Source organism: Propithecus coquereli, unplaced genomic scaffold, assembly GCF_000956105.1.
Source record: "Propithecus coquereli isolate 6110/MARCELLA unplaced genomic scaffold, Pcoq_1.0 Scaffold7, whole genome shotgun sequence".
Lineage (NCBI taxonomy): Eukaryota > Metazoa > Chordata > Mammalia > Primates > Indriidae > Propithecus > Propithecus coquereli.
Window position 1 is genome coordinate 23,550,371 of NW_012153062.1, and position 25,155 is coordinate 23,575,525.

Here is a 25,155-nt window from a genome sequence, read left to right on the forward strand (position 1 = left end):
TTGAAATCTTCACAAGAATGGAAAGTGTTTAATAAACTTAGAATGGTGGGCTTATTAAACTATATAGTGTTATTTACAGCCATAATTCATCAACTACAAACACAATAATGTGTTTGCATGGCATGCTACAACAGAAGCTTTATTCAATTCATTCAGAAAACATTGGCAAAATAAATTTCAGTTGCAAATTCACAGATACAAGCTTCAATGTATAAAGTTGTATATAACAAAAAATACAGGTAATATTTATAACAATAACTTACAGATACAAACTAATGATAAACTACAATTTCACAAAAGATTGTAAACATTTTGCACACTTGTCAGTCCTTTCTTTTAGGCAAAGTGCTCTTTTGATGACAAATAAATTAACAGATACACACTAGAGCGAACTATTTCCAGACAATACAAAAAAATGTTTTGATCTGTTTTCTTCTCGTAAACATAAGTTTTACAAAAAATGAAGAATCAATAAAAGTGTCTTGCAGGCCAACTATAGATACATACCTGGGCAGCAAAGTGATGTTGGAAATGCTTTAGGTGTTAAATAAAAAATTAACATTAATATCTTTCAATGGTATTTTATACATAATAAATGACAAGTTTATATCCTTAATCATTTCTATCCCTGAAAAAAGGAATTAGGTATGACTTATTGGCAGTTGTGTCATTGAATGGGGTAACAAGGGCTGGAGTCCAAGAGTTGTTGGTGAATGAGCTATAAAATAGAAAGAAATTTGTGGATCAGTTTTGTAGGGTGAATAAAACTGATTTACAAACAAACAAAAACAATCCAAGGCAATGTGTGTTCATCACTCTTTACAGCTGAGGGCACCAAGCTACACTCATTCCACTGACCTCAGCAGGAGCAATAACTAATTTAGGATAATGAGTATAGTATTAAACAAGAATCTAGAAATGGCTTTACACCCTAATCTTTATTTGGGGACACACGATTTTGCCACTTTAATTGTCCTCCATCCATACCCCATTCACTGCACTTTACCCTGCAACTATTACAGAAAGACCAGAGCTCTGTCTGCAGAGATGTTGCTGGTGTTCACACGAAGGTGTCTGTAAGGTGCCCTCCCAACCTCCCTTTAGTAATGTTTAACTACCTCCTCCTAAACATACATCAAAACACACTTGACTTAGGCAACACTACAGTCTTTCACGTGAACACACACAATTTTAATACCAGTCTAAGTAAATGGCAACAACGGTGCAGGTTCTGATTCTTTATTTCACTGAAACTTAAAATGAAGTTTCTGTTTCACCATGGGCTATGTTGCTTCAAACCAAACTTCCCTCTGAGAGCAACGAGGAAAGTTGGACAAAATTTTTAAAAATATGTTTGAAGGCATCTGAAAGATACCAAAGTAGTGAGAACTTACAAAGTCAAGTCCCAGAGAGGAGGGAAAGAAAACAACGATGGTGTTTGCTCTACAAGGATAGTGACAATTTTAAAACAAAAGGAATGTCCGACAGGCTGAGAATTTCAGCACAGGGTTCAGACTTAGACTTTGGCTGGATGGTGGGGAAGAAAAATTAAAGATCAGGGCCTATGGGAGAGGACAAGCCCTAGTTAGACAACAACAATAACAACAACAACAACAAAAAGCAAACAGGCTTTCGTTTGGGATCCCAAAGGGCTGAATCCAAGGAATAGTGAAACAGAAATATACCAGCCTTCATGAGGACTGATGTCTAATTGGATTATGTTGATCTTCCCCTGGCCTAACTTCCTCTGTCAGAGGTAAAACTAATCCTCTCTGGTGGAAGATATAATCCAGACTCTAAAATTACTTTTAGTTTTTCATACCCAACATCTAAAATGCAATAACAAATAACAAGACAAATAAGATGACATGACTTGGCTGAAAACAAAGAGGAAAAAGTAAAATAGAAGAGACCCAAAAAGAACCAGATAACAGAGTTATCAGACAGGAACTTAAGTATAACTATAACTAACATAATAATCATTTAAATAATAAAGTGACAAAATAGATGATTTTAGCATATAAATGGAAATTTTGAAACTAAAAAATATAATAACTGAAATTAAGAACTTAATGGGTGAGTTTTACAAAATATTGGACATAGAATTAATGAACTAGAAGATAGTTCAGAAAAAAATATCTAAGATGAAAAATGTAAAGTCAAAAGGCTGAAAATTTTGAAATTTTTAAAATTTTTTTTCTAGGGGCAGAAATAATATTTGAAGAGACAAAAACGGAGGATTTTCCCTAATGAAAGATATCAAACTGCACACTCAAGAAGCACACTTAGGAATATTATGGTAAAATTTGTAAAAGCCAAATACAAAGAAAAGCTAAGGAAAAAAAGGCATTCACTTTTAAACGAGCAAAAAAAGATCAACAGCTGACTTCAACGAAAAGAACTAAAAATAGAACTACCGTTCAACACAGGAATGCCACTACTGGGTATCTACCCAAAGGAAAAGAAATCATTATATCAAAAAAATTCCTACACTCATATGTTTATTGTAGCACTATTCACAATGGCAAAGATTTGGAATCAACTCAACCTAAGTGTCCGTGAACAGCTGAATGGATAAAGAAAATGTGGTGTGTACATATAATGGAATATTATTCAGCTATTAAAAAAATGAAATCAAGTGCTTTGCAGCAACTTGTATGGAACTGGAGGCCATTATCTTAAAGGTAAAACAACTCAGAAACAGAAAGTCAAATATTGCATGTTCTCACTTATGAGTGGAAGCTAAATGATGTGTACATGTGGACATAGAGTGTGGAATAACAGACACTGGAGACTCAGAAGGGAGGGAGGGGTAAGAGGGCTAAGAAATTACTTAATGGCTACAACATACATTATTTGGGTGATAGTTACACTACAAGCCCAGATTTCACCATTACACAATAAATCCATGTAACAAAACTGCACTTGTACCCCTTAAAATTATACAAATAAAATAAAAATAAATCATGCCAGGTCATTAGCTATCCATATGCAAAACAACAGAAACAATGGAAGTCAGAAGACAATGTAATCATATCTTGGAAGTGCTGAAAGAAAATAACTGTCAACCTAGATTTCTACATATAGAAGAAATGCCATTTACAACTGCCATCAAAATAAATAGTTAGGAATAAACTTAACAAAATATGTGCAAGATTACTAAACAGAAAATTCTAAAATATGAGATAATTTCAAAATGACCTAAGTAAGCAGAAAAAGATACTAAACTTCATAGTATGGAAGACAATATTATTAAGATGGCAGTTTCCTAAAATTGATCTATATATGTACTGTATTAGGTTGTATCAAAATATTAATTGCTTTTCCTTTGTATGGAAATTGACACTCTGGTAAACTTATGAAAATACTAAGGGTCACAAATAGGTGATACAAACTTGAATAACAACAACATAGAAAGATTTGTACTACAGGATATTAAGAATTATAGACCTAACGTGATTAAAATGGTTAGGTATTAACACAAAAATAAACAGAACAATAAGACAGAATAGAGAGTACAGAAGTTGACACATACAATATGCAGACACTTGATTTATGGCAAATGTGGTTCTACAGAGGAGATAGAAAATTTGTATTTTCACCAATATAACAAAAAGCTTTGCTTCCTATCTCATACCACACTCAAACATCAAAGGTAAAACCAAATTTCTAGAAGATAGCATGGGAGGAATATCTTCATTATCTGTGAGTAGAAACAATTTCTTGAACAGGTCACCAAAAAAAGGACTACCCGTAAAGGAAAAACTGATAAAATAGACTACATTAAAAATTAAGAACCTGTGCTCAACAAAGCATTACATTAAGAAAGTAGAAAAAGCCATGCTACTGAGAAAATATTTTCAACACATGTAATTATCAAAGAGCTTTATATGCAGATTATACCAAGAACTAAAACAAATCAATAAAAAAAAAAAAAATAGACAAGCCAGTAACCCAACAGGCAAAAGACATGTATAGGCTCTTCACTAAAGAGGATATATAAATGCCCAATGAAAACAATGCTCAACTTTAGTCAAGAGGGAAAAGCAAATTAAAATGAGATAGCACTACACAATCATTAAATTCACTAAAATTAAAAAATTGCATCATACCAAGTGTTGGTAAAGATGTGGAGCACCTTGAACTCTCTCATATGCTGCTGGTCAAAGTGTAAACGGGTTTAACCACTATGGAAACCCGTCTGGCAGAACCTACTAAAAGTTGAGCATGTGTATAGCCTGCGATTCTGTTTCACTTCCAGGTACATACCAAATAAATGTGTGAATTAATGTGTACCAAAAGGCATGTATAATGAGGTCCATAGCAGCATATTCATAAAAGCCCAAACTGGGAAAAACACAAATGTCTATCAACCATAAAATGGATAAACTGTAGTATATTCCTACAGTGGAATTCTATACAACAATGGAAACAAACTACTGATTCTTGCAACAATACAGATGAATCTCACAATGTAATTGAAAGAAGTGAGACACACAATACATTCCTTATGGTCCAAAGAAAGGCAAAACTAAAGCATGGTTTTAGAAGTCAGGGCTATGTTACTTTGGAAGAAAAGGATAATGATTGGCAGAAGACATAAGAGAAGCTGCTGAGGTGTTAATTATGTTCTACTACTTCATCTGGACAGTATTTATGTGGATATGTTCACTTTATTAATTCATCAAACTTCTATACATATGATTTGCTTCAATAAAAAAGTTTCTTTAACAAAAACTTAGTAAACCCCAATCTAGACATCTGAGTGTGGATACTTTTCTCTGATCATAGGAAAATAAATTATTTAAATATTTACCAGGTGAAAACAAAAAATTTCTAAGTAAAAATCAAGCACTAAGGGTCATCATTACAATATTTGTATTTTTGCTGTAAAGCTGGAATTAAACTTGTCCCGTAAAATGTTATCACAGAAATAAGAACGTTTGGATGGTTTTGCTCTCTGCTGTACCCCCCACAATATTTTTCAGCTACTACTGAGGTAATATTTCAAAATGTGAATGGATCAATAATCTAATATTAAAAGTTACCAGTTGTTGACTGCTTGGGAGACAGCTGTTAAATGTTGGGATACCTACCATCCATATAACTATGCAGCGCAGTTAACATCGTCCCATCTTGGGGCACGTAGGCAGAATAAGCCATTTCTTCTAACATGGGTGGAGACAGCCTGGAGGGTGGGACTGCTGTGACTGGGGCAGAGGAGGAGTGATTAGGACTGACGTGTTTCTTGTGGCGTGCTCTACAATTCTGAAACCACACCTGAGTGGGGAGAAAAGCAAGGGAACTGGGTCACACACCAGCTCTGTGCAAATTACCAACACAGTTTAAAAATGAATACAACCCCAATCACTCCACCACGCAAGCACTGTATAAGAGTAAATAAGCTTTTAAAAAGTTCTATAGACAGAAGAAAATCATTTTAGTTCAAATAACAATGGCCATTTTTCCTGCTTAGATAATAGCTCTCTGGTGATTTATTTAAACACCAATTCTGTATTAAACCAGCATCTTCAAAAAAAAGGGGGGCGGGGAGGGAGTTAAGAATTCCAAAGAAGTCTCTTTAGTTTTACTACTGGCATTTGGAATACAAAGAAAAACAGAAAAAGCCCTTTTAATCAGAACTTTGAAAAAAAAAAAACCAAAAACTACTAAATGTGTTCTTAGACACCTGCTGGACTTATTTCAAATCCTTGCTCAAATTACTAAAATCCCTACTGAGAACGTAAAGCTTTCTGCAACCCTCTTGATTCAGTTATTCCAGTCACATTTTAACCTGCTGAGTTCAATTTCTCTTAGTAACTATGTAGGATAGTCCCTAAAAATCATGTTAGGGTCAGGTATATAATAAGAAAAAACTTGTAATATTTAAGTAGAATTAAACACAAACACATCCACTGGTGAGAGAGTCCACAAAATGCAAAGTGCTAACGGCCATGTTGTCCACTCTACCACAGAGATGAAACAAATCCAGGGCAAGCGAGGCCAGACTGCCCAGAATGCTTCCAGCAACTAAGCTACCTGTGTTTGAATTCCCCGCCATGAGATAAAATTTGACCTCTATTAAAATACTACATCACTTATTTGTCATCCCTCCAAACTATCCTGTCATGAGAGGAAAGAAAAGTGATAGGATAAAACCTTTAGGGAATTAAGGTAAGAACCTGTGATCGGGAGAGAAGGCCAGTAAAGGTCAGGGGAATAAGTCTCTGTTCGAGGCTGGTGGGCAGTAACTTGACGGCACAAGGGAATCAGGGCTGATTAATGTGAAACAGAAAGAAGCTGCAAATAATTTATAAGAAAAAGTTGGCCTGGTTTTAAAGACACACCCTGCCCCTAGGACTCAAAAATAGAGGGTTGACAAAGTATAAACTCAGGGATTAAAACTAAAGGAATAAAGGTTTATAGTTTAATGGGGAGTGCATCCTTGAGCAAGCAGCTGAAAGGCAGCACCTAAGGAATGTTTCTGGGACAAGACTTAGGCATATACTAAGGAAAAAGAGTGGGAAGTCCCTCCCATCCCTATTCCCTGGATGTTAGTCTCTGAGATCCCTATACAGAGATCATACACACATGTTCTCCAGTCACAGTTCTGCCCACAGGCTCTGTAACAATAGGTGCCACTACTATCACTAGCCTCACCGAACTAAGACATATTCAAACATTTCTCAACTTGTACAGGGGAACTGCTGCCACCTTCCTTTTCCTTTTATGGTGAGCAGAGGACACACCCCCCCGAGGCCTACAGATAACCTAATATATGTTGCACTATGGTTCCCAGAGTTTCTTCAAGGTATCTTTTTATCTCCAATAAATTATACATTGGATGGAACCTACTTAGTTGTAAAACAAACAAGCAAAGAAAAAAACCAAATACTATCTTTCCATTTTTGTTTTTTGAGACAGAAAAATAATCCCAGACTTTGGAAATAAATATGAAAAAGATGTGGCATAAACAGCAGAATAACTACCTTAACACAAATTCAAATAGTTTCTTGGAACGATCACCTACAGGTAATCAAGCAGAGAGAGGTCTGCAAACACAAGGTGTCATGAAACTTGCAGAACAAAACATAGCTAAGGATTCCAGACATCAGACAATAACTAACTTCTGGCATGAATGCTATCTAGCTGTAGAATTTAAATACAAGTCCTTTTGACTCTGCACATTAACCTCAAATTTCCTCCTTCAGCTTGCAAACCTCCAAAAGAGTTAAAATTTTCTCTGAGCAACATACTTTAAAATTTTTGCATTGTAAATCATAAACTACCTAAGTTGAAAGCAGGCCATGTAGATATACTGAAAAAAAACCAAAAAAACAAAAAAACACATAGAATGAATCCTTTAGAAAGCCCAGACATAAAGCCAAATATAACAATTTAGTGTATGACAAAGACAAGATTTTAAATTATTGGGAAAGCATGGCTTATAGATCTAGGGAAAACTGGTTTATCATTTGAGAGAAAAAAAAAATAGATAAATCTTCAGCTCCATGGAACCAATCCAGATAAATTAAAGCTCAAGTGTAAATAACTGAAACCAGAAATGTTTAAGAAAAGGAAAGCCAATATTAAAATATTCTTTAGATAGATAAGTATAACACAGGCCAAAACTATCAAAAGATTAAGAGATTTAAACACACAGAAACATAAAAGTTCTATGGGGAAAAAATAAAAAGGAAATTGATAAACCATGAAAGGTTAATATGATAGGATTAATAAAAATCAGTAAGATGGAGAGTAAAAGAAAGAACTCAACAGAAAAGTGGACTAAAAACAATTTCTAAAATTACAATTAAGTAAATGTGTCCAAGTTCATTGATAATAAAAGAAACAGGAATAAAAACAATGAGATTTCTTTCAATCTGGAAAGGATGTAAAAGAATGATACAGTATCCAAGAATCTCATGAATTGGTATTATCTATAGTTTCTGGCAGAATAAATTGGTATAAACTTTCTGGAAGGCATATAAAGTTTATTTTTGTATAAAGAACCTAAAAATGTTTTATCTTTTGATTCAGCAATATCACATCCAGAAATTTATCCTAAGGAAACTATTGAACAAGCACACGGGTAGAAATACAATGTTGCTCTTGGCAGCATTTTATGATGTGAAAAACTGTAAACTAAAATCATGCTATGCTCAACATATGAGGCAATAAAAATGATGTCAATCTTCATATGGAAAGGTATTCCCACTATACTGATCAGAAGAAATAGCAATGTTTTACTCTGTAAGATACAAAACTCATAATTCACTTATCTGAAAAGGTATATGAACAATGATTGAATCCGGATGTAGAGTGTAAAAGAAATCAGCCATCTTTATTCTTTGACTTCAGTACAATGACATTTTGCTCTGTTACAAATATTTTACTAGGCCAGATTTGTAGCTAAGAAAGGTGAGACTCTCCCTGTATGGCTGACCAAGTTTGTATATTAGGCTTAGTAATCAAAACTCTTTTCCTTAACCTTTCTTTAACACTTTAATCTTGTGCCCAATGCTAGGAAAGAGTCTTAGGGGAAAGAGGTTATGATTACTATTTGAGATCATAGTAATTAATTTGTCAAAAATATTGTGAAGGGCTATTTAAATTATATACTACACATATGCATATACACAAATAATATATACATTTACAAGCTAGTACTTCTTCCTTTGCCATTATATCAAAAATACTTAACATTCAACCTTCACATATTAAAAGCTAATATAGAAAAAATATATTCTCCAAGTTTTAGTGCTTAGGATAAAGTTAACTTGCTTAATAATACTGGGGACCTAAATACTTAGAAATTCTGTGACAGATGCCTATCTGGGGTACTTAACTCCTTCAAATAACAAGAAAAGCTCTAAGAAGACCCTCCATTTTTCTTTACTTTCAACTTCAGAATAGTATTATATATAACAGTCATGAATCTGACTTACCTGAGGCTGTCATTACCATGAATATACAGTTTTAAATTAGAAGGAATCCTTGCCCTATTGAGTCTGAACTACTTCACAAAGAACTTTACTCCTAGGCACAGGAAACTCATTACCATCCATGGTAGTCCATGCCATCTGTGCAGACTTTCAATACTGGGAAAGTTTATTATGAATGAACACCAGTGCCTTTTTCTACATTCCCTTGCAGGACAGCCTTCTATATATATTTAAAGATACCTACTCTGTATGTACCATTCCTTCCCATACCATCTTCTGACTTTATCTCCAGATAAATATCCCTGTTGCCTTTAATATTATGACACAATTTCTAGATCTTTCAGGACCTTAGTAGTAGCCTTTCTTTAAAGGCAGCGCTCCTTTCAGATTGGTTCCTTGTAAGTCCCTTTTCAAAATTTGGCACTCTGAAATAAATATAATATTTTGGACATGTGAAAAGTGCTGATGTGGTAGAACTCACCTTATAAGAGGGCCCCATTACACGACAGTCAACTAAAACCACTGGGAACCTAGGTCTTTAGAGAAGCTGTTGTACCATCAAGTCTTAAAGCCACCTGCTTCTTTGTACAGATGATTTGTTAATTAGGACACACTTCAAGGTTACAGGAAAATAAACACCTGTGGATCAATCACCCAACTTAAGAAACAAAATATATGTACAATGAAGAAATTTACCCTTTTCCCCCTTTCATTTTGCCTTTTATGGTTGTTTGCTTTCATTCCTTAAACTTTTCTGAACTTTGAGCATTATTTCCCATTTCCCTGATCTCTCTATAATATCTTGATACAGTTGGCCACCTCCGTCTTGAACTCACTCCACTTCTTCAGCATCCAAGCTGCTTCTCCACCAACTACCTCCTTGACTTTGGCTGTTACTATGTCCACTTGAACAGTCTCTTACCCTACTCTCTCCCTAAAGTCTATTCTTTACTTTTTATACTCTATGATCTCTTTCTAAAGGATCTTATCCTTTCCAGGTGTGGTGACTTATGCCTGTAATCCCAGCACTTTGGGAGGCTGAGGTGGGAGGATCACTTGAGGCCAGGAGTTCGAGACCAGCCTGGGCAACATAGTAAGGCCTCCATCTTGACAAAAAAAATAAAGATCTTATTTGCTTGAGTCCTGTTCATCCTTTCAAATACCTATGTACATGCTCAACTGCCACCATCATTGCATGATGAGCACAGTTCTTCCAACTACCAATCCAGCTTTCTTTTGACTTTCATATTCCTGTCAATGGTATCATTCCCATGGATACTCTGACTTCAAATTTAAGAGTCAATGACTCTTCCACTACTCTTGGCTTCCTCATTGTAGCCTCCAAGCCCTTTTCTTGTCTTTCTAGCATCCATCATTTGCTATCAGTGCGCAGTCAATAAAACGTCTCTCAGATGAATTCTAGGGTCTCTTTTCAAAAAATCACTACTTTGCTGGGCATCCCAACTAACCTGCCTACCTCTAACTAGCCTCTCGCAACTCTAATTCTTCCCATGTACCATCACTAGCCCTTTCTTCCTAAAATCATATATCATGGCTTAGCAGAGAACTCTGTTTTCATAGGCCTCTTCAACCTCAACAATTTCATTTCCCATAATTTCCAAACATCAATTCTACATTCCAACACATTTTCTTTAACTCATCCCTTCCTAGCTTTGTTCTCACCACTCCCTCTCCCCGGATCTTTAGCAAAGACCATCGACACCTCCCTACCTACACAATCACAGAAAAAGTAGAAAAAGACACTGGCTTCAACACCCAATTTAGCTTGGAACTGCAGTTGTCTCTTTTGGCCTGAAGATCTTAGGATTGTTGTGAGCATTGAATGAGATAAGATGTGCACGGGATAATTTGACAAATGACAACCTAGCCCAAGTAGGCTAATTATCAGGTTTTAAAAAATTGATTTAAGAGCGTGAAGAGACCTAAAATGGGAAACTAATATTTTGACATTTCTACACACACACAAAAATGCACAAAGACCCAGAATTAGAACTTTTAGTATCCCTTGATTAGCCTTTAAAATAATCACCTGTATCACACGTCTGCTCAAGCCTGTTCTTTCTGCCAGTTTCTGGAGAGTCTGTGCATCTGGGTTGTTGTCCTGAGCAAATTGTGCTTGCATAACCTGTTTTTTAAAAAATGTAAGTTGTAAATAGCTAAAAATAAGCAGCTCAGTCTTCTTTCTGCATTTCAATTACAAAAGAGATAAGACATGCACAAGAACATGGTATACTTGTATTTTATTACTTGAAAATCAATATGGAGAAATATGTATAAGTGAAAAAGAATGCATATTCTGTCAATTTACACATAAGTTGCTACACTGAGAGCTTTAAAAAATCCAATTCAACATAAAACCTTATCTCTCAACTATGCTGTTAAAAATAAGCTCACCTTTTCTTATAACCCAAAAATGAAATGCACAAATGGTATGAGTCTCATTTACTATTTTTTCCATTTTGTTAAAAATTGCCAGTACTAGAGAACTTAATAAAATACAAAGATCATGTCACATTTATCTCCAAACTCTACTGAGCTAAACAGGTTTAAGGCCCCTAAAATAATTTTCATTAGTCTGCAAATAACACATAGCTCAACGTATGGCTTCCAATTAAGTGTAGTCATTGTAATGACTCCATCACTATTTTGAGCACTTGCTCTATACAAAATATCTGGGATCTTGTAAAGAGAAATCCATCAGCCGACTGAATAAGAATTTACAGGGTCTAAACATTTATGTATTGAAAAAGCTCACAGGTGACTCTGGGCATAAATCTTTGGATTAGAACCACTATACCAAGTGCTATGAAATAGGGATACATGAAAAAACTGTCCCTGGTCTTAATTTCTTGGGGGAAAGATACAGACATACCAATAACTAACTATAATAAAAGGTAAAGGGAGGAGGAGGAGGTACCAAAATAAAAGCACAAGCCAAAAGCTTTGAATTCTTTCAGAAAAGGGAATCATTATGGGAATCAAGTGAGATACTTGCATTTTATTACTAAAAGTCAACTGAGGGAAGTATTATAAAACATAAGGAATGTATCATAAAGATCGAGGGAGGGGAGTTTGGCATCCACTGTGATTGTGCTTGCATGCAGGCATGGGATGTGGGTAACCAACCTTCCTAAGGACCTCAAGCACTACTGGCGTATTCACCCTTTCCAGTGGGCAAAATTGATTGCATTCTCCACTATGCTCCTCGTATGATACTATCTTCTGCCACTGCACTTGTCACAGTGTAGCTAAAATAATTTGTTTACAATTACAATAATTTGTTCACAATTCTCCATAGGAGAAAGTGAGTTCCTTGAGGGCAAGGGGGATGTCTTATTCTTCATATCCCTAAAAGTTAAACACCCTATCACATAGTGTGCAATAGTATTAAGAGTTTGTGACAGAATGAAACTTGGCAATGTGAGGAACATCTAAAGACAGTGTGGAAAAAAAGGCCAACATTGTTCAGGGAAACATTATGAGGTTTACAAATTATATTTTCACTTAAGTTCTCTCTGATTAGCATTAGTGACTCTTCTATAATTAAGTATTCTTAGCTTCCTATCCAGCTATGTTTAATCCATTTACTCACTGTAAACAGATTATGGATTTTTGCTTTAAAAAGGGCAGAACTGGCCTAAAAGTTTATAATATCACCCAGTTTACTTCATCTTTTCTTTCCTACTCCAAATGTGTTACTTTAACATCTTCCTGTGCAAATAGAGCTGTGTTTATACGTAGTTGAACATATAACATCCCAAAGAGAAAAAAGAATGAGCAAATTAATTATCTCTTTGTTTTTAATTTTTCAAATAGAAAAAGCTGAACAGATATTTGGGGATTTGCTTGTCATTACTGATAATTTATAAAACAAAACAGCATGCTTTCACAAATGCATTTCAAATTCACAAGTTTAATAATGGAACCAAATTACATTTAATAAAGCAATTTCTAATCAAGGAATAAAGCACAACTTAAATCAATACTGATCATTTAGAATTGGAATATTCTAAATAAAGGAAGAGATGTGTGTTCATTGATCTTCCTTTTAATTGTATCAGTGTTTAGTCTCACAAAAAAAAAAAGAAAAGAAAAGAAAAAAAAAAGCCTTTTTAATTTCTACTTAGTTTCACTATTCTGCAGTCACTAACACTGCTGAAACCCACCCCACTCCTTTTCCAAGCTCTTGTCACATGGCCAAGGAGTGAAACTCTGCAGACACTCATCATTTTAAGGCCAGGAGTTCTACCAGAAATGTCAGGAGTCTGCATAGCAGCAGCTGACCAACTCGATCTGAAAATAGATTAGAGTAGGAACTAACTTTGGCATGTTTAATATTAATAATCATTGAGCATGTGCTTCCAACTACAATAAGCAAAACATAATATTGGCAAGAACTTCCTAAATATATTTCAAATTTGTCACATTTATAGACGTGATATCTGCTGACACATCCTCTGAGTCTTAAACTCTTTTTTCTTCCCATGAGTTTCTAAAGAAGAATTTTAGGAAATTATCTTATTTATTCCTCCCTTTTTAACTCTCCTCTGTTCAAAGCAGGTACTGGATAGTCACTGGTCACGTGTAATATTTTATTATTTTGCTAAATTCAAGCTCTACTTCAATATATTCAGCATTCTGAAAGGTAGGACAGTTTGACAATAAGGGTACATTGCCTGATTTATTAGTGGGTCTGGCAAAAACAAATGATTCAACTTTATTAAAAAACTCTATACCTATCCCAAATTCCTAAAGAACCACTTGAGGACAATTACTATACCTTATTTGTTTCAGCCAGCTCTGTCGTAAGATAAATGCTAATAAATACTGAATAAATGAGAATATGTTTTGAATCACATTACTTACGCTTTCATTTTTAAAAACCTATGATTCTGATATATATTCTTAAAAACTTATAATTCAGATCACATTTCCATACCATAATGCATGGCTTAAATATTTTATGCATGTTTGCAATTTAAAACCATAATGCTATCTGCAAGATTCAGAATTTCACTCTTTCATTTTAGCTACTGCTGCTTCCATTAAGTGGAGTTTTGTTAAGGCACAGTTCCACTCATGGTCTCCTAGAAGTCCAGGCAAAATTAAAGCCAGAGGTTTGGGGAGAAGGGTCCAAGTCTCTTTTCTGCCATTCCCTTGGTGGTCTGCCTTGAGGGGAGTTCCTGTACCTCTTGGATAAAGCTAATCTATATCAAGAAATTGTTCTAAAAATTAAAGGAGATAATATAGATGAAATGCCTAGCATACGACTTAGCACACAAAGACCCCCACAAATATTATTCCTTTTTTCAATTAATTACGACCTATAATTATCTTTTCATAGGAGTATATCTACCTATATTGGTTTCAAATTTTCACAATTAGAATGTTAATAAATTTTACAGCAAATTTAAGTTATCAACCTTTTAATTATTATCACCAGCCCTTCAGGGGGACAGCTTATTTTAAAAATAGAATATATTTATATTAGAGATTCTATTTTAAACCAGATAACTTTCAGTGACCGAGTATTTTTCCAGATCTCCCATAAGTACTCACATTTTCTAACTTAGGGCATTGTGTGATCTTTATTATAACATAGTGAAGCATCCAGAAAAGCAAGGTTCAAACAGAGATATGTCTTTCAATTGCCTTGTTGACTATATATGTTATACCTAAATTAAGAAATCCAAAATAATCATCTATTTGAAAAATTTTTCAGAATGGATCTAGATTTTAATGCTAGAGTGCTTTCCAATGCCAAGTTCCCTTGGAATATTTGTGTCACATCAAGGTTTCTTTCCTAATCATTCTCAAAATAAAAATTCTCTATTGAAACACTTTTATTGTACCCATCTTAAATACTGGCAGATCTTAGGATACATGTTATTTTTCAAAAAGTTTCTTTTATTCATTTGTTAACATTGCTAACACTTTAACCTTTAAAGTCTTAGTTAAAATGGATACTATGTATAAAGCACCCAGCAGCAAAGGGTAGGTGCTCAATGTTACTTTACCTTAAAACAAATATCTCAGCCACATTAATCTTTTAGAGAACATGATTTCATTATCTGCAAAAATGCCAGAAAGAATCATTATATGTGTCGATTTAAATATAAAGCAAGGAGTAATTGATTATTTTCTTGACAACCTGTATAAATCAAATTTATAACAATTATATTTCAGACAACTAAGCTGAAAAGAATCCCTCCCTTTTCAGGAGACATAATCAACCTTTAGTATGAAATTATAGAATTACTCCCTCCACCCCCTTTATCAACAAGAAAGGGTCTGCTCAGTTGTAGTCAACCAGTAGTTTCTCGTTTACATTAAGATATTTTCAATTGTTTCCTACTCAGATAACACACAATCTTGTCCATTAAAAGGCTCGCCACAGTTTGTTAAAAAGACTAATACATTAGTGTCCCATAGACCCATATACTATGAGTCTTTCTTTTCAGTGTCTCAAAAAATCTTGCCTTCCATTGCAATTGTATATAATAATATAAATGCCTAAGTTAGAATGATGTTATCAGGAAATCAGGACAGAACAATATTTTGTTTCCACTTTGCTGTTTATACCAACAGATCCCAGGGAAGCAAAGCTTGAACAACTAGTTCATATCATATCATAGTTGGAAATACTGACAAACATTTTGGGGCAATAAGTGTGTTTTCAAATATTCACCTAGTTTTCATAAACTAGGGTAACTTTTTGGAAAACATAAAAATGATTTTAGGTAGCACAGATATTGCTTTTTGTTTTAGGTGTGGGTTTTTTTTTTGAGGGGGGTGGCGAAAGGCTTCAAAAATCATAAATTCATTGTCATTTCTACCTGAAGTTGATCTGCGGTAAAGCTGGTCCGAGCTCTTTTTGCTGGTTTTGGATGATTAACATCTTGCTCTGTGAGGAGGGCGCCTTCCACACTAATCCCATTACCTGTATTTAAAAAACACACTATACGTGTTGGTAACTCAAATGGGTCCACCCATCTTACAATAATAGGTTGCTTGCATCTCTTGGCTTGTTGTGAAAACTGCATATGTCTTCTAGATTGCAAAACCCCTTAAATTTTAAAACATATTACAAATATACTGTACAAGCAATATTCTATTTATAGCCTTGTATATTTAGCGAAAAGTACAAAAAGTTAAAAGTGCACATCCAAGGCCCATCCTTAGGAAGGCAAATACAGGGAAACAATTATTTACAAAAAGTAAAGCAGAACCCTAACTCAAGGCTGCTGCCTGTGAATATGGCACAAAGCTAATACATACACCATGGCTTTCTCTATAAACAGATGGAGACCATCACTAACAGTGAACTGCTTAATGAGTTTTACCACAATTACATGTTATACAAAATAAATGCATTAAGATGACCTTAGGAAAAATCGCTTTTATTCCTATATCCACTGTCCCAAAAGACTCGAGAGTATTTAAGTATATATTTACCATTTTCAACTTCTCTTTTTAAATTATCCAGCATGCAGTCATAATGTACTCTGCAGAGGACTTTCTCTTCCACCAAAGCAAATTCTTCTCCTGTGGAAAGTTGCCTTTTGCAGGAAAAGCAGGCAAAGCATGCCAAGTGATAGACATTCCCCTTGGCTCTCCGGACCCAGTCAGTAGAATGGATGTGCCTCCCACATCGAGAGCAGCGAGTTCCATACCTTCTACAGTAAATAGAAGGGTAGGAGGGGAAGATTTTAATGCTTCGTGAGACATTCACCAGTCTAAGATTAAACTAACACATTATGCTACTCCAATAGAATAACTTAAGTATTTAAATATTTTGAAAATGAAACACGAATCAATTATATTTCTAAAAATCAATGCAATAAGCAATTATGACTTGAGATAGGGTCACAACTCAAACCTATTTATAAAAATAAAACCTTCTCATTCTTCCTCAAAAAGAATACTGAATTTTTCTATAAAAATGAGTGAAATATTTAAATATCCCTTTTGTTATATCAAATATCAGTACATTTATAAATTTACCTAGAGACTCAAGATAAACACATACTCTCAAGGTTGAAAACCTAAAAGTACAAAAGTATACCAACAGAAGATATAAATAATGACTTCTTAAAACCAAGCCAAGATGATTAGAAAATAATTTAAATATCATTTTTTAGAATGTTAAAACATTTAAACATTTAAAATTGAAATTATCAAAGAATGTGTAGAACAGTTTCACCCTGGTGGGTGAGGAAGGAAAACTCAGAGATGTTTCCTTTGATGAAAAAGCTATTGCATTACTATCCACAGGAGGGAGGAAATAGTACCTAAAACTTTCAGAGACATATCTGGACATTAAATGCAGATCAATCTTAAAAAATACCAAAGCAAAATGTAAATGTTTCTTTTTTCTTTCAGTGTGAGTGACTAGACACTATTTGTCATGTCTCCTATAGCAGTCACAGTCATGGCCTGGCATGTCCTGATCACACTAGATGAGTGTATGTGTCTGTGTCTATTCACTGATAGACATATCTTTAAAGGTATTGCCAACTTGTTCTTTCAGTTACTTGAAAAACTGAATCCTAAAAATAAATTTCAGAATAAAATATGAAGTATTAAAAAATCCTAAAGAACTTTCAATAAATCTTTAAAACCAAACCTTTCAAGGGGCTTGTAGTTGCCATAAAAAATTAAGATTAGCCTATCCTAAGTAAAAGAGGAAGCAAAATTTTACTATTGTTGAAGAAATGGATTACAAATCTGATGAGAAATATGCATTTTTGGTTAATTATAAAATTCTGTGATTTTATAAAATAAAGGACTTCATGAAATACTTTAAATTACCTAGCAGTTTTCTTCAAATCAATCACTAAACCCTCTGAAATCACTTTTAGAAATGGAGCATAAATGTAATTAGTATCACAAACTTCATTATATAGTATTAACTTCCCAATTTTACAATGGACATTTTCTTCTTTATTTAGCAATGCAAATAAAGAAAAAAATAAGGTAATTTTTAAAAGTCAGGCTGAAGAATTATTTCAATTTCTAGGCAGCTGTTTATAAAGAATTATATCCTAGAAGTAATCTTACATTTAAACAATTATAAAGAGATTTCACAGAGAAAATGTTATATTTAATATCTTATGCAAACATAATCTCACAAACTAAAGACTGAACATACAAAGGAACATGATTTTTTGGCAGAATAATTAGATTTGGTGTATTTATGATACCAGGATGGTCAGTTCTTTTGAATAATATAGTTTACCATAGTCTACGAACTCCTAGCATTTTATTGGTGTATAACTAGGAATCATTCTATGGTAAATGGTAAATGCATAACAAAATCTTGATTTTTTTTTTCGCCCATAATGATTTTATTTCATCTTACCACTTCCCCAAACAGGGGCTTTGTTATAATGATTCATCTTGTATTTTATACTTTATACTTATACATAGCAAACAAGGTTCCCTGTTTTTATGCCTAAAATTTTCATTCCCCAAAGTGAAAGTATTATTTAAAACTAATTTTTGTATACTGAATTCATAAAGGAGGTAAACATGTGTATTTGATTTGTTTTAATACTAATTATATCTCAACAAATATGAAAGCATTCTTATGTTGAAATCTATTATGTAAGAAAAACTAGGCTTCAATAAATGAAATTGAACAAGAAAAAGCCTGTTTACAAAAGTCTTTTTGCATAATAATTTCTTTACATGTCTACTAAGAGAAAGCTTCACAGCACACCTGAAATAATCAAGTTTGCAAAAAATGTCCTTGTCTTTAATATAACAGCTGGTGTGCCTTCCTAAGGAGGTTCTGCAAACACTGCAGGACAGACACCGGACATGCCAGCACAGGTCATTCACCTGTGAAGGGAAAAGGGACAGGGTGAGAAGCCATTCTGATACCACACTAAAGAACAGCATTCATTGGTTTTGTGCATAAGGCAATTTAAAACACTGGTCCCTTAATATTTTAACACATACTCTGAATATTTTCAGTGAAAAGGTGTCATTTATATAAATATGCATCTGCACATATTTTTTTAGAGTCCAACCAGAAAATTATACTAGTATATGCCACATTTTGTGTTTATATATTTTTTTATTCCTTTGAAGAATTCAGATTGTTTTTTCTTTCTTAAATTGAACCTTTATGAACACAGGGAAAATTTTGGTCATTTTAAAGTCATAAATACAAGCGTGGTTTTGTTTTGAGCCAAATTCTTTCCACCATGAAACCTGGTAGTTAAAGAAGACACCTTCTCGACCTACTTCTTGGCTAAACAATTATAAACTGTGTACCCACTGAAGAGAGCAAAAAAGAAAGTGAAAAAGCAGCACGGTAAGATACTTACCCTTGTAAAGAAGCTAGGCAATCCATTCCCCTTACAAAACAGAAATTGCTAAGGTAGATTTACATGTTGATATGGCAAAAGCCCAGGCTCCCTTCTAACATTAAACAGCTGTACAGAAACAATAGAAGCATGGAGGAGTGTACTGGTAAACCTACTTACTGAATTGGCTATAGGAAGAAAAAAAATAAATCTGATCACAAGTGGTTCTAAAAAGGCACCCAAGCATTATTTTCCATTTATACTTCACGTAGTAAAATATAAGGTAGCGTTTAATAAGGCACAGCACTTTGTATTTTCTATATAGGAACATTAAATATTGCCAATTCAGGGAACAAATCACAATTATTCTCACTTTACACTGCTGCCATCATTCTATAAGTACAACTTTATCCTTAGAATTTGAAGATATGAGTTAGACTGAACTGGCCTGCAATGCAGGCTACTAAAGTTTGTTCTTGTTAAATGGACACAGAACTAGGTTTATGCTTAAATTTCATGTAAAAGATTAGCAATACACAAAAACACCAGTTACACCCTACAAATGGATCTAATGACTAAAACAGGAAAGTAAATGACTGTGAGATATAACTTTTGCTACACAATTTCATAATGAATACTATCTATCCAACGATTCTATCAGATTAGAACTAGTGTTCAACATGTTTTTCTATGATATAAAAATGAAAGTACTTTGAAGCTAAAAAAAGTTTTACTGGATTCTAATTACAATTATGTGCCTCTTTCTAAAACATTATTTCATAAGAAATGAGAGTCTCATTTCTTATGAAATTTTAAAATTTTTGGTCTTTCTTTAAAACAACTAGAAAATAGCAAAGAAATAACAGAAATCTGAGGAAATTGGAATAAAAAATATTAACAATGGTGAATACTGTCCTGGAAATGAAGATGTACTCATATTTTTCCCCAAAAGGGGCCCTACTAGATACAGTTTAGAAGTACGGGCTCCACTGTTTAGGACCTTCTGTATCTCAATCTTATCCAGGTTTTTGTTTTCCTTTACTTTTACAGGCAAAGCTTTAGGGCAGAGCCATGGCCTCCCTTTTGCTCTCTACGGAAGCCAGACCTAATGCCTGGTTTGCCACCTTTCTTCAAAGTTTACTTTGCTCCCCCAAAATGCTGCTTCATCTTCCATTTATTTGCCAAGGAGTAAAGTAAGATGAAGAGAGAAGATTCTGGAGATTATAAACCTGGTATTGGCTGGTACTGATCCAATCTGTATATTCCTAAATATACAGATTCCTAAATATAATTCAGACCAAGCCAGCAAAACTACCCAAAGAAGAGGGCACTGAAGTATTAGATGAGGCAATAGATCCATCTAACTCCTCTCACACTTTTCCATTCTAACTCTATTTTACTTGCCTCACAAGATGGTGTTTTTCTATATTAGTTTCATCCTCAAAGACTACGATGAAACCATACTAGGTCTAACTATTTTTTGTTAGTGATTCGCGTTGAATTTAAACTTATCTGGAAGTTTAAATGGAAAAAAAGTTAAGAACTCAGACTTTATATAATCATAAAATATCAAACTTTAGTTCAAATTTATACACTAATGTGTACAAATGGTACAATAAGACTGTACATGAAAGATTTCACTGGGAGGACTTCTGTCCTATTACGAAGGAAAGCTTTATGACTAAAATAACTTGGATACTTCATATAATACAAAGATATGTAATATGTAAATATATTTTAATGTATACAAGATTAACACTAGAAACTAATCTACTGCAGAGGGTGTGTTAAGTGTCACTTCATCTTAACCTTTTTCTACATCTTCTCTGCTATGAAGTGTTAAAAGCCTTCATTGATCCACTATATAATCCTAATACACTGATTAGGATTATGCTAATTATTGAGAAGACTCATTAACAATAAACTAGTTTCAATCCAAAAGATTTTTCAATATCCAAAAGGCTCAGGATTAGCAACATTGAAAGTGAAATCTCAAGAATGCAGATTTAAAGAGAAAGCTACGTTAATTTGCCAGCTTTAAGAATCAATCAGCAAGTAACAGTCATTTTTTTAATGTTTTCACTAAAACTCAGCGCTTTATCTGGATTTTATCTATGGAATATTATTCCCATTTTACAGATGAAGCAGCTTTGTATGTTGAGATATTAATACAAACTTAAAGAAACACACTATTTGGACTTTTAAACACGTACTATCTTTAATCTTTTTGAGGACCTAATTAGTGTGGGTAGAGAATAAAAAGTCAGCTGGTTTGCTACTAATTCAGTGTAGAGAGATCATTATTTTAAAGTGTTTTTAAAATTCAATTTAAATTGAAGACCCATGATATTATGATTAAGATACATGGGACCGTGATCCTGTCTGCAGTGACATGGATAACTGTGGCCTACCAGAATTTCTACTCCAAAATTCCCCCACAATATTTTAAGTGAAAAGTAAAACGAATTAAGACAGTCAACTCTCAAACCACCACTTGAAACACTTAATTCCAGGCTTGTGTGTGTCTAACTTTACATCAATTTCCATTTTTTCCCAAGCACTAGAGAAGACATAACAGCATTGGGTGTCCTTAGTAAGAGTAGGAAGGTATTGAAACGGTTTTTATTTAAATGCTTGGATGAACTTTTACTTTGGAAAATCCTCAGCTAACTGTAAATAAGTATAAAACTATATTTTTAAAGATCTGTCCAGAAAAGATCCTTTAATACACTTTACAGTGGCTCTCACCAAAAAAGACTCTGCAAAGAGGCATCAGCATATACCGACTTAAAATTCTTCTAAGCTAAGCAGGCAGGGACGCGGGCGTTACGGAGTGGAGGAACCACAGTCAATTTGGAGGGAACAAAGACTTTTAAGAAGGTAATAATCCGAAGCTTGGTAAATAATAATAATTAAGCAAGTTCGTGTGTCCGAATGGGTGAGGTTTTCTCCACTTCCCTTCCTCTACAGGTCGGTGGCTGGCTCCAATACCTCCACCCCGGGAATCGGCACTTGTAGACCGAGATGTGTCACACATAAACTGTTTTGCGAAAACATGGAAGAGTCTAAGGTTTCTTCTCACACTTAATCCCACCCCATGAACTATCCCAGACTGGGATGATTTGCAGAGAAAGCCTACAAACTCCATCCAAAACTTGGGTGGAAAGGGTGTGTGTGGGGGCAGTACTTTTCTTTTTTTCCAGAGCTCACCCGCTAACCCCGCTCCCCTCGGGCCTTGCGCCCGCCGCACAGCCCTACCTTGAGAAGGTATTTGTCCACGATCTCCAGGCCGCAACTGTTGCACACACACTTGCCAGGGGGGCAGCCGGAGCCCGAGGCCATGGACCGGGGCGAGGACGACGGGGACAACGGGGCCGAGGAGGAACACGAGTCCTCGTCCCCCGCTCCCTCGGGGCTCACCTGCAGGAAGGCGCGAGGCGCAGGCGGTTCTAGACCCCTCCTCCTCTTCGCGTTCCCCTCACCCACGGGGCGCCCCCACCTCCTCCCCTCCCTTCCCTCGGCCCCCCCACCCCCCTTCTTGAGGTCTCCTTTCCCTCCCTCCCCCCCGGGTCCAACCTCTGGCCACGCACCCGTTGGGGCTGCCTACTCCTGACCTCGACGACCCGGGAGCCCTGCGGCTCTGCCCGCCGCGCCGGCTCTCCACCCGCTTCCTGAGCGGCCAGCTGGGCCCGGGAAGGAGCGCTGGGACAGTAGTCCTCCGTCGTGCGCCATCTCCCCGCGGACAGTCTCGCCAGCACCCGAGTCCCTCCCCACTCACCAGTCCCTCTTCCCCGGCGCCTTTCCGAGTCCTTCCGGTCGCCAGGGCTGCAGTCGGTCCGCACTCCTCAGACATGAGACCCCGGCACTGCGCGGTGGGAGGGGGAGGAAAATGGGGAGAAACAGATATCGGAAGTTCAGAGCGCGCAGCGCGACCCCCAGCCTCGGCACTGGGGGCGAGGTAATGAAGGCCCCCAGCGCGGCACGCGGCGCGTGCAGCCGTGCGGGCGCCTGAGCTCGGGCGCCGCGGGCGGGAGGGCGCGCAGCCTTTCTCGCCGGCCGCCACCCGAGCGCCGAGGGATCGCCGGGCGCGCTGCGGCGCTGCCGGGGCTCCGGGTCCCCAGCGCTCACCGGAGCACGTCGGTTCCCCGCCCCCCCGCCGGGGATAACAAGTTAATAACAATCATCCTCGCACAAAGCGTTTTCCTTCTAGACGTCAATCACGGCGGAGCCGGGAACACCGGGCTAAAGGGGGTGCGGGGCGGGGGGGAGGTGGAGTGGGAGAGAAGAAAAGAGGATTGAGGAGGGGGTGGGGGAAGAAACTTGATTTCTTTAATAACCTCAATTAAAAGAGCAAGACACATATATATTTTTAAAAGGGGGCTTTTTGAATAGGATAGCCCAAAAGGTGAAGAGGTTTAACAGGATACTTGAAAGCTAATTACAGCGGGATTTAAGAAGCCTGGTGTTTGTTCCGATGACAATTTGAATGAAAATGCTTCAGATTAAACCGAGCCAGCAGCTCTTTCGTAAACTTACAGCAATTAGAGTCGCAAGTGATTTACAGTCGTTTCTTTAAGGTGTAAATTGCCACTTATTGCTCAGTAAGTCAACATTTGAGCTACTAAAGGATTATTTTTAGCCAGCGCAAAAAGCGGGTCGAATAATGGAAAATATCCAGCTGAATTTAATTTGTGCCATTAAAAGAACTCACCCAATCTTGGTCAAAGTGTTTTAAAGCAACAACGCGCGTTACTCAAGTGTTTCCAAGTCTGCCGGAGTTTTGTTCTTAAACGAAAACGCAGCCTTTCTGGGCTTTTTCTGCCTTCGTTTCTGAAAACTCTAGTTTGGGGGCGGGCGGGTCCCCCGAACGCGAGCGGCCCACACCTCTGCATTTCCGACTCTTCACCTCCCTTTCCCACACCCCGCCTCTGGAAGCACCAGGCGAGATACCGGCCCAACCTGGGGATCTCCCGGCCCCTATGCCGGGATCCTCCCTTTCTAGGATGCGCTCCCTACGCGGGATCCGGCGCAGCTGCACTGCTGCCGCGTCCTCGCACACACAAAGAGTTTGAGCAGAAAAGCTCCACGCGTTCGCCGGGTGTTCCCAGCCAGAGTCGGAGCTAAGCCAAAGCCAGCGGCGCCGGGTGCGGGTCCCGCCGAGGCCTTCTAACAGGCGGCAGATGATTTTCAAACTAAAAACGCGAGACGCCCAAGAGTCCTGCCTCCAGAATGGGGTGAGAACTTGCCAGGTTCCCCAATCTATTGTGAGGAACCGTGTGACTCGTTTCGTGCCCTGCAGTTTGCTGCTTTTGGTATTTTAAGTAAAATGGCTCTCCTGGCCGGCGCTGGGATCCCGAGGCCTTCGCGCAGCCTCCTCTCCCTGTACTTCGCGGTGGGCCCTCGTCAGCGCGGCCAGAGGCGCGCCTTAGAGCCAGCAAGTGTCCGCGCGCAGCCGAGGGCAGGGAGCAGAGTCCCCAGCTCCCCAAGACAGCCGCCCAGTCCTCCCGATCCCTTCTGCTGGACCGCCACGATTGCCACGGCAGATAGCACAAAAGCACGACTCACATGGACTTAAGAGCGCCTTAGGCTCGAGGCTTCCGCTCCCAAATTACAGGCTCCATTCCTCAGGTTAAGTGAGCTTTGGGGAGGGAGGGCAATGATTACTGACTAAAGCTACTACGTAATAAAAAAAAAAAAAAGCCAAGTCTAAAGATGAGGCCGTTACAGGTAGTTTCTGAACCTTGCTCAGGAGCCCAAACAACTCGACTTTCAAGGACACGACAATTCAGCCGGTCTGGTCAGGCGTCGGCTTGCTCACCTTCTCAGGGGGAACTGCCAGCTCCGGCACGTCCTTTTCTTCTAGTTTACACACAAAC

The 25,155-nt window shown here is 36.9% G+C and overlaps 1 protein-coding gene across 1 annotated transcript; it reads right to left on the minus strand.

Annotated features, from left to right (window-relative positions):
* On the minus strand, positions 1-24,917 carry LHX8 (LIM homeobox 8). The gene is made up of 9 exons (XM_012661077.1): positions 24,845-24,917; positions 23,058-23,144; positions 22,538-22,699; positions 18,688-18,809; positions 16,422-16,642; positions 15,803-15,906; positions 10,996-11,091; positions 5,097-5,280; positions 1-718 (listed from the first exon to the last, which is right to left on the minus strand). The coding sequence occupies exons 2-9, from the start codon at positions 23,130-23,132 to the stop codon at positions 642-644; spliced, it is 1,041 nt and encodes a 346-aa protein (XP_012516531.1). The 5' UTR covers positions 23,133-23,144; positions 24,845-24,917; the 3' UTR covers positions 1-641.
* Positions 24,918-25,155: the final 238 nt, after the last annotated feature.